This window comes from Eublepharis macularius, chromosome 7 (assembly GCF_028583425.1).
Source record: "Eublepharis macularius isolate TG4126 chromosome 7, MPM_Emac_v1.0, whole genome shotgun sequence".
In the NCBI taxonomy this organism is placed as follows: Eukaryota; Metazoa; Chordata; class Lepidosauria; order Squamata; family Eublepharidae; genus Eublepharis; species Eublepharis macularius.
The window spans coordinates 143,823,603-143,834,492 of record NC_072796.1 but is presented as its reverse complement, the minus strand read 5'-3'; the positions used below and the strand labels follow the sequence as shown (position 1 = coordinate 143,834,492).

General features: G+C 53.8%; 1 protein-coding gene across 1 annotated transcript; it reads left to right on the top strand.

The window, feature by feature from the left end:
- Positions 1-6,929: 6,929 nt before the first annotated feature.
- LOC129334029 (speriolin-like) lies at positions 6,930-10,346 on the top strand. Its single transcript, XM_054985953.1, has 3 exons — positions 6,930-7,052; positions 9,544-9,552; positions 10,023-10,346. Exons 1-3 carry the CDS (start codon positions 6,930-6,932, stop codon positions 10,344-10,346), a joined length of 456 nt encoding a protein of 151 aa, XP_054841928.1.
- Positions 10,347-10,890: the final 544 nt, after the last annotated feature.

Genomic DNA, 10,890 nt, shown 5'->3' with positions numbered 1-10,890 from the left:
GACCCACCAGCAGGGCAAGGGGCCAGTTGAGTGCCAGGAAGAATCCCTCCTCCCTCACCACAAGCCAATCACACCGGGGTGTGCCAGCACCAGAGACCCGGCTGCCAAGTCCATCCCAGAGAAACCTGGAGAGGAGAAGGGGGTGGGGTGGAGGCAGAGGCCTGGCTGAGCGAGGCACACTCGGCTGGCTGGGCTAGCCAAAATGTTGTTGATCATTGTTCCTTTTGTGAGTCTGGGCTCTTTTGTGATTATTCCGTTGCTTTTATTTTGTTGACTGCTTCGAGTGTTCTGATTCGTTGCATATCATTGTCAGCCACCTCAAACAACCTCACACGTGGCAAAGGAATAGATGAAAAATGTAAAATTGGGGAACTGGACAATCCAGAAGGTTGGCGAAGGTACAACAGTTGGCCACCTGCTCAAACCAAATGGCTGCTGCCGCTCGGTGTGCCAATGGGCACCCTGTCCTTTGGGTCCTGAAAAGCTGTGAGGGGCGAGAGAGGCCAAATGCTGTTTGGGGCCTGTAGCCAAAGACTCATTGGAGGCTCTCTCTCCATTCCTCCTTGCAGGCGGCGCTGGCTATATCTCGCCCGACAATTCTAGCCAGGAATTCAGCTTCCGGAGCAGCTCTCAAGGGTCCAGACTTGGCGGCCGGGGCTACTGTGTGGACTGTGCCATCCCCTTCCACCCCCACCTCCCGCAAGGCAGCCTGGCTGACTCTGCCATGAGTGGGAGGAGCCATCAAAGTGGCAACTCTTCGGATGCAGATGCGTCTTCGCAGGATTTTTCATCCAGCTCAACTGTGCCTGGAAACCAGCGGTCAGAAGCAGCCGGCTCCTCCTATGGCCCGGGAAGCCCTCCAAGCAGCCCCCATTCCCCCGGCTTGTCTTTGCCTAACACCCCACAGTTGCCGCGAGCGGGTGTCACCTTCAGCCCTGCTGTGAAGCCCTCTCATCCCGCCTCCCCACAGGACATTTCAGCCTCTTCTTCTAGTGGCCAGGCTTCCCAGAGCGACTACGACTCTCCACGCACCCCGCAACAAGGTTACGTGCCTTTCTCCCCCAACTACATGCAGAGCTTTTCACCTTCTGGCTTAGCATACAGCCCTGACACCTCCCAGCCTCCAGCGAGAAAGATCCCGCCACCCTCCCCAGGCGCTCTGACTACGGAGATGCTGGGCCCCCAGTCTCCTGCACCATATTTCATATTCCCCTCCTCTCCCCAGTCCACTCCACACCAGACACAGGCGCAAGGCACAGACACAGGGGCAAAGCCACAGACTACCGAGCCCAAGGCAAAGGAGCCCAAGGCAAAGGAGCGTGGAGAGGCAGATAGGCAAGCCACGTCTGTGATCCTGAAAAAACCATCCAAAGGTAAGAAGCAGCAGAAGGCACGGGGGCAGGTTGCAGTGGGAAGGAACGGCCTCACAAGAGCGTCCCTGTTCCTTTTGATTGAAGCTCCCCTCCCAGGTGTCAGAACTCTGCAGCCGCACCAAGTCTTGCTTGACCACTGGGCGGGTTGGGTAGGCCTCGGGTTGCCAGTCTCCCGCTGGGGATGGGGGAATCCCCTGCCCCCCCCTCCACCCCCTGCCCCTGCTTACCTGGCCGGTGGAGGAGGAACACGCCTCCCGGGGGCATGCTCCCAGGCAGTGCTGCGCACTCCCACGGGACCGATCTGGCTGCTGTGGAGCGCAAGATCGCTCCCGGGGGCAGCCGTGGCCCGCACGATGACATCACTTCCTGGAAGAAAGGGGGAAGGTACGTGCCGGGTCCCCCACCTCCTACTGGGAGGACAGGGGGGCCTGGCAACCCGAGGTAGGCCGCCACCAACAACCTGGATGGGAGGGTTTGCTCCAACTCCCCCTGCAGCACCAGGGCCGATTCCAGACGGGCACAAGTAAAGCGAGTGCTTTCGCTTTTCCAGCGACCTCACTCGTAAAAACCCGTAATGTCCCGTCCCTGCTTACCTCCGGTTCATGGCGCTGTGTTGCGCTCCAGAAGTGGACGGTGTGAACGCCGTATTGCGGGTTTGCACACTTCTGGACACTTCGTCGCCGTGGAGAGGCCCTCCCCTTTTCCTCCTTCCTTTGTCGGCTGGCCGGCAACAATATTCCCTTAATTTTTTTTTTAAAACCGGGCGCCATTTGCGCAGTCGCACGTTTGCACAAATGCACAAATGCACAAAAGTTGACGCTGCGTATTCGCATACCTGCACATTTGCGCATTTGCGCAAAACACGTAATTTTTTTTTAAAAAAAAACTGAAATGCGAACCAATGAAGGCCCCCGACGTCAACTGTGACGGGGAGGAAACAACCAATCCCGGGTACCTCAGTTGGCCGTGCGAACATCCGGAAGCGGGATGGCATGGCACGCTGCGAGACAAAGCGGATGGAGACGAAAGTGAACGTGTGGCCGGTAAGCGATTATTTCCGCAGAAAAACCGCAATTTCTGGCCATCTGGAATCGGCCCAGATGCAAGCCGAAGTGCGCACGTTATTTAGTTAACTAACTAAAGTTATATCCCAACTGTTTACCCTCACAAGGGCCACAAGACGGGTAACAAGTTAAGATATATGTAATAAAACTACATTTTAAAACAATTAAAATCAACTAAAACAATGACAATAGCAGCACATTACTGAAACAAACCAGAGCTAAAAGCAGACAAAGACATAAAGCAACAATTAAAACAGTTTAAACATTGGGCACGAAGGAAGGATCGCTGAGGGAACGCCGAACGAAACAAAAAGTCTTCACCCACCTGCACAAAATGGCAACGGAAGGGGACAGACGAGTCTCCCCAGGGAGAGGCTTCCGGAGTCTGGACCAAGAAGGCCCTCTCCCGGCTCACCTCCTGCCTAACCTCAGACTGCCAGGGCACCCAAAGCGGGGCCTCCGGAGAGGGCCTCTGGGGCCGGGCAGGTTCCTAAAGGAGCAGGCAGGCCTTCTGGTAAGTTGGCCCCAAGCCACACAGCTAGTTTGTTTGTGTAACGTCATTTCTCCCCCACCTTTCTCCCCAATTGGGCTCCAAAGTGACTTGTGCAGCAGGTAAGGTTGCGAGTTTGTGACTGGCCAAGGTCACCCGGACAGCCTCCCTGGCAGAGTGGGGCATCAAGCCTGGGCCACCCAGATGCCAATCGATCACTCTAGCCTCTACCCTACATTGCCTGTGAAGGTCAACACCTGCGCCTTCAATTGTGCCCATAAATTAGGAGCCCGTGCAGACAGGCCGAGGCTGGAGGGATATGATCCCTATGGGCCACGTCAGTCAATATCCTGGCTGGAGCGTTCGGCACCAGTTAAAGCTTCCGGACATCTTTCAATGGCAGTCCCACATAGAAAACATTGCAGTAATCTAGATGTAACCAGGGCATACACCACAGCAGCTACATCTTTTTCTGTCTAGGAAAGGCAGACTGGCTAAGCAGTCAGAGCCAGTAAAAGGCACTCTTGGGCACAGCCGCCACCTACTTACCTAGCAGTACGCCTGGGTCCAAGAGCGCCCCCAAACTATGGGCCTGTTCCTCCAAGGGGAATGCATCCTCATCCAGAATGGGTGACGCCTTACGTCTCAGGTCAGACTTCCCACTCACCAGTAGCACTTCCATCAGGTCAGAATTAAACTTCAGTTTATTCTCCCCAGTCCAAAACTGCCTCCAAGCACCAGCTCAGGGTTCCTATAGCCTCCCTGGGATTGGCTGGGAGCCAAGCTACAAGTGACGCCTGACGCAGGTTGGACACTTGTCAGCTTCCCTCAAGTTTTGATGGGAAATGTAGGCATCCTGGTCTTGCAGCTTGACTCTCCATTACAGCTGCGAGACCAGGACGCCTACATTTCCCATCAAAACTTGAGGGAAGCTGACAAGTGTCCAACCTGTGTCAGGCGTCACTTGTAGCTTGGCTCTGAAAGTCTGAGATGAAGCTGAGCGTCAGCTGCTGGTCAGTGACAAGCCAGTCCGAATCAGCCTGGAATGGGCTGCTGCGGTGTGGAGAAACAGTCCCCCGCCTAGCAGCGGCCCAATCCGGACCGTTTCGGGCCCGAATTGGAATGCTTTGGGCCTGAATTGGCCTGGAACAGGCTGCCGCCGCGCAAGGGAGCACTTCCCCACACTGCAGGAACCAGATCCAGGCCTGATCCGGGTCATTTCAGGGCCACAGGAGCGCACTGTGCCACCCGGGAGTGCACCCATGAGGTCCGTGCCTCCCCCACCGGTCAGGCTGGTAGCTGAAGCACTGGTCACGTGCAAACTCCCATCCTGCCACCGCCACTCCGAGAAACATGCACCCCCCTCCTTGAAAAGTAAGACCAGAAAGGTAGTGGGACCTGGCGAGGGTCACACCCACAGCCCTGGCACTCAGGATCAGCCCCTCAAGCCTCAGAGAGGCAGCTCCTTGGAGGCAAGCGGGAGGTGGGTTCTGAAGCAAATGACGAGAATGCCCGTTGGAAACCACAGGAGAGGCGGGAAGGCCCTTCGGACACGATGGGAGCCATGAATGCCCATCGAATTGCAGCAGCTCCATTGAAATACATCACTGCGTCGAAAGGATGCGAGGAGAATGTGGGGTGGACCTTGGGAGCTGTGCTCAGGTGCCGGGATGACGGTCCCCAGAGTGGAATGATGGCCTCCAGCACCGGATAAACTGCTCCGGGGGCTGTCATCCCACCCCCAGCACAAGATTCCTGAAGCCCATCCCTGCCTCCACGAATAGCAAAAGGGAGAGTGGTCTAGCCTCGTGGGGGAGGAGTCCCAGAGATCCCAGGACATCGCTGCCCCCCCGCCATATGCAGCGGTCTTCTGCCTGGCCAAGGGAGTCCGAGTAGAGCCCCAACATGGGCTGCTGGAAGCTCTCGCCGCAAGAGCTGTGCTGAACATGGCTCCCTGGGCAACTGTCTGTGTGGCAGGCATGAGCCGAGCTGGCTCATGGACAGGGACCGCAGCCCCCCCCCCCCCCGTGAGCCCCAACCACAGAGGCTGGTGTTTAGGGGGTATGGGTGAGGGGAGAGGAGAGGCTGGTGTGAATGAACAAGCCGGGGCAGCCGCCTCCCCAGATCCTTCTTACCTGTCGGTGTGCCCTCACCCTTCCCCGAGCCAGGTCCCAGGAGACAGGGAACCTGCAAGGAAGCTTGGGTGGTAGTTGATACTAGTCGGACATTCTGCACGTGGCTCTCTTCTCATACATGAGTGTGAGGAATGCCCCAAATTTTGCAAGGTTCCCCCTGTGCACCTTTGCCCCACCACCATGAGCACCCTCTCCCACCTCGTGCTCTAAGTCCCCATGGCAGGGGGCTCCCAGGCAGAGCCTCTGGCTGCCTCCCTACTTACCTGGGGGCATGGATGCCCTGGCCGGAGGCTATGTAGGGGGCCACGGGGGCAGAAGCGGATTGATCCCCACCGTAGTCAGCATCCTATGCTCTGCCAGGCTGCTTGGGCAGGGCCAGGCATTTGGGGGGGGGGATCGACTTCTTCCCCACAACGAGCATCTATTGGCTACACTGTAAATTTTTGTGGCATCACTTTTCACTGGTGCTGGGAGCATGCCTGTGCCCAGAATGGCTTAGCAAGCCGACTCATGCCCCGCCCCCAGCCCACCCCCTGGTCTACCAGCACAGGGACTTACACCCCGGTTACGCCTGTGCCCAGCCACTGTGGCCAGGTGCCGGCGAATGACCCCGGCAGAGCAGCACTGGGCTGTTGCACTGTTGTAAGGGGGGGGGTTGCGCCGGCATACGTCCGAGATACACTGGTGTAACTGCAAGGCCGTTTCCACGCTACTCACCTTCTTCTGGAATGGGGCACAATGTCACAAAAAAACCGCGGAAGATTGTGTCTTCTCGCACGAGTTCTGCGCAATGTCGCGCAAAACTCACGCGAGAAGACGCTATCTTCTGCATTTTTTCGTGACGTTGCGCCCCATTCCAGAAGAAGGTGAGTAGCGTGGAAACGGCCCGTGTCAGCTTCCGGTGTGCTTTTGCCCCCCCCCCCCATTCAGGATTGCGCTGTTAATTTTTATTGCATGCATACATTAATCACAGTTAAATTTTATTTATTTATATTCTAGTATCTTGCTTAATTGAAAGGATTAGGGTTTATTTCAATAAAGTGTAAAGATTTAAACTCTGGGAAAGTCTCTGTGTACCTTCATGGGAAAGAGTTAAACAAGAAGAACCCACAGAAATAATTTGTATACTGAGAGACAAGTTCTCAAAAGGAGATCTTCGTTTTCAGACCTCATCTGAAGCTCTGGGGCTGTCCAGGTTTTGGGAAATGAATATAGCTGCCTGGAGAGCTCAGAAGTTCTAAAGAGGTACAGATAAATCGGCCTGTTACAGTTTCTTGATACAACCTGCCATTTGGTGGGTGGGGAGTCTATTGGGCCCCTACAGCACCCACCCGGTTCTTACCCAGAGTCCAAACCCGTTCCTGATGCTGAGGACTCAAGATAGCATAACCCCTGAGACTCCAAACAAGAACAAAGACTGCGTCATGCCTTTTATTAGGACAAATTGACACGAAACATTGGGCAAGCTTTCAAGTTCACCAGCACAAGCTAGAGGTTACAAAAATTAACAGGATCAAGTGATAGGAGGCAGATTTTTCCGGGCATGAAGGCACGCACAACCTGATTTTACAGGCATCCCCCGGTAAGGCCGCTCCGTGTTCCTTGGCCCCTGTGTGCCCAGGGGATGCATTTAAGCACCCAGCGGGTTCCCTAAGCAGCCCCCAGGCAGGAAGCACCTGCTATGCCCCACAAAAAGAGCAGCTGCCAGGCTGGCAGCGAAGAGCAGCAAGCGTCTCTCTGCCCCCAAAGAATTCATTCCCTGGGCAGGGCTGGGTCCTGAAGGGAAGGCTGCTGGGGCGGAGGCGGAGGAGGAGAAGGGCCACTGCTGCAGGCTCCCCGTCTCCTTTCAGATTCCAAGCACAGGACCATGGATCGCATCGTCGGGGAGATCGCCTTCCAACTGGACCGCAGGATCCTCTCCAGCATCTTCCCCGACCAGGTCCGCCTCTACGGCTTCACTGTTAGCAACATCCCGGAGAAGATCAGACAGGTGAGGGGGGGAGTCTTTGCTGTGGTCCTTGTAGGGCTTGGCACAGCGGAGCGGGAGGAGAGCCACACGGACCCCCGAAGCAGCAGCAGCAGCAGCTCCTCACAGAGGCATCTCGCCCTCCTTCCACGGATTGAAGTACAATCCTGCAAAATGGATTTGTGCGTCTGCAATCCCGAAAAGCAAAATCCATCCAGCCCCCGGGGACGCAGAGTATTTTAAGCAGAGATTATGTCTTTTCCAGAGCTTAAAGCACATTTTGAAATGCTCTTCTGCCTACCAATTTCTAGGACAGATGGAAAGAGAGAAACAGCGGCAGGCACAGGTCAAGACACTTGGCTAGGCCTCAGCCCTACCATTTGATACATCAGGATGATAGCATTGATCTACCTTGCAGGGTTGTTGTAACAATGCTAGCTAGCCATGTTAGCTGTCACAGAGTCATTTCAGCAGGGTTTTGAGGGGAGGGAGGAGGCTAGAGAAGAATAGTACCCCAGTATCAGTGAATTTTTAGTCACTTTCTGAAATCTTTGAGTGGCAGTTCTGTCACCCAGTGAACCATTTAGTTGGATTTAATTAGTTTGTCATGAGTCACAGCTTGACCTCTATTGGGCAGGCTGTGTTTTTTTTTCTTCCAGTTCTTCAGTCCTACTGCATTAAACTGTCTTCTGAAGAATTTTTGCTGTTAGACCCATTGAATGAATGAATGAATGAATGAATGAATGAATGAATGGCTTTGTTTTACTAGGGATCTTTGCTGCTAGATTCAAATATTGCTGTCATTCAAAGGCTGTTATCATGTATCGTAATCAGCGTCTTGATTGACTTAATAGTTGTACCGTGCTTGTCGTCTGAGTCTCAGTGAAAACGGCAAACTGTAGATGAAAATAAATAAATATGCATCAGACCACAGTGCGGATCTGTGCTGGGGAGGAAAGGGAGGTGCTGGGTGCGGGAGGGAGGACACTTCTTAATTTTATTTTTTATTTTGTTGTAGCTGCGCACAGTGGTCATTGTGTTGCCATTTCTGTGCCAATGCAACAGAGTGTGTGTAGGGAAGCATCAGAAGCAAGCAGTGCCGGTGTGTGTGTGTGTGTGTGTGTGTGTGAGAGAGAGAGGGGGGGGGCACTCCTCCGCCTTCTTCACCCGCTCCACTTACTGCTGCCTGCGCAACGGGCAGGGGGGAGGGCCTTACATCCCTCTGTGGACGCAGCCACGGATGAGTAGTTGGTTGAGAGCAGGTGGAACGGAGTTCCGGCACCTCTTGAAAATGGTCACATGGCCGGTGGCCCCGCCCCCTGATCTCCAGGCAGAGGGGAGTTGAGATTGCCCTCCGCACTGCTGGGCGCGTGGAGGGCAATCTCAACTCCCCTCTGTCTGGAGATCAGGGGGCGGGGCCACCAGCCATGTGACCATTTTCGCTGAGGGTGACTTAAACTTTTAAAAACTCCCCCCTTGTTCCAGCTGACCCAAAGTGATGTCATTGCACGGTCCCGGAAGTGTGCGCACACTTTGCGTGTGTGTACATGGTACCAGGGGCACCACCTCCCACCAGGAGTTGCCCCCTGTGCTGGCAACCCACTGAGTCCCGCCACCTCCTTTCCCAGAAAAAAAGACCTGGTTGGGGGACAAGAAGCAGAAGGGGGCACCGCAGCACCCCTCTTCCTCTGACCTCCCAGGGGGGGTGGGGGGTGGGTGGAAAAGTAAGAGTACTTTTTACTTCCCCACCAACATCCATTCCTTTGTGAACCTCAGTCAAAACCTGCCCTCAGTTCCCCCTGGGTTTTTGGTACTCATATCAGCAGGCAGGTAGGGAAGGGTAACAGGGGTTCTTTTCTCTCTCTCAGAACAAATGGGCCTGATCCTTTTTTTCCAAATGTAGTGACTGACCACTATGCTTCAGTGGCAGAGAATTCCACAGACCAACATGTACATAGCATGGAAAAAATAAAGTTCTAGCCTGCCACCATCGATGTAGCAATGAGAAGACTGCACACTTCACTCGCCTGGCCTCTTTCCCAGGCTGCAGCACATTTATTATTATTTATTTATTTTCTTCCATTTATAGTCCTCCCTCTCCACACAAGTGGGCTCAGGGCGGATCACAACAGACTTAAAATACACCACACAACTAATCACATCATCATTAAAAACATAAATAATACATGTCATTCAATTAAAATATATACTACAACTACATAAATACAAATGTAAAAACAAAGAACCTGGCAGCATGTGAGCATTTTACAGCAACTATGTGAAGGACAAAAGGTGACATTGGGCGGGAGGGCATAATTTTTTTTTTCAACCCCACCAAAAGGGAGGGTGTTAAAAGCCGGCTGAAATTGAACCCTATGAAGATGGAGATCATGTACTTGAGTCGTGGAAATGTGGATTCAATGCCTTGGCTGCATTCACCAGGCATCTCTGCTCCTGCTCAAGGTCTCTCAAAGCAAGCCAGGCCTCACTCAATCGAGGCTCATGAGGGCCTGAGCTTTCTCTTGTTTCCAGGCACACACAAAGTTTGCAAGCAAAAACTGCATGGCAGGAAGGTAAAGGCTGTAGCCTTCCAGACCTGGGACCCATGTTGGAAAAAGTTTCTTTCCCAGTGACTCATTATTCATGCCCTCTCTTTATTGCCAGGAACACCTAGGGGTTCGATCCAACACAGTGTCTTTAGCAGCTATTTCCATGGACTGTGTAAACACACGCTAAGATACCTGTGCAACCCCAGCTGCTTTGGGGAAAGTCAAGACACACCTCCTTACACTGCCTGGAGCTCGGCAGATTACATGGCTTTCCCCTCCCTATTTTATCCTCACAACAACCATACCAGGCAGGCTAGGTTGAATGATTGGCCTAAGGCCACCCAGAAAGCTTCATGGCAGAGTGGGTCTTTGAAATGGGTCTCCTGTATCCTAACCTGACACTGTACCCACTTACACCACACTAACCTTGCCCCTCTCCCCACAGAATGGAAGCGAAGCCGGACTGACCACGGACCAGTGCGCAAGCATGATGGAGCGGTACAACTCCATCATGACTCAGCTGAAGCCCCTGGGCTATGACCCAAGCGTCCACCCCAGGTTCACAGAACAGATTGTGAACACTTACGGGATCCTCCGGGAGCGGCCAGATATGAGGGCCACGGAGGGAGATCTGTACAATGACATAGAGTACCTGCGCAACGTGGTCCAAACAGCTGCCCCCCCGGAAAAGAGCGCCGATTGCATGCTGCTGCTCAATTGCCTCCATAAACTGTCGCTGGAGGATGGGAAGCCTTTGTTCATCTGGTGATCTCTCAAACACCGTCGATGACCATGTGCGTCCCACTGCAAGGACAATAAACAGTCTGAAAATTCTTAGCCAAACTGTCTTATGCTCAGTGCTCAACAGAGGGGACCCCCCACCAACTTGGTCCACCAGCCAGTTCCATTATTTGGGAGGGAACCAATCGGAGGGGGTCTCTGAGGAGATCCGCTTGCGGCCATCAACAAAACGGGATGGAACAGAACCCCCACCCAGCCCCCACCATAACACCCCTCAAAAGAAAAATCAGCTCCAATCAAGCAGTCCCGTAACTCTCTACGTAAGGCAGTATTAGGTTTGGATGCCAAAATTCAGTTCAAGTGACCCTCTTTCTTCCGACTGGGAGAGACAAAAACGAAGAAAGTCCCCAGTTGACTCCACTGGCAAAAGTTGTCCCTGCCATTTCTGCTACACAAAGTCACTGACATCCGTTGTGTCTGCTCAGGGGTCACGTATAAGGGGCCATTCTGGAGACTGTGCTTGGAATGCGTGCACATGACAGCCCACAATCCCCTTGCATGCGTGCCCATAA

What these genes read in the sequence shown, in the direction of transcription:
- LOC129334029 (XM_054985953.1), top strand. Translation starts at nt 6,930, where the DNA reads ATGGATCGCATCGTCGGGGAGATCGCCTTCCAACTGGACCGCAGGATC.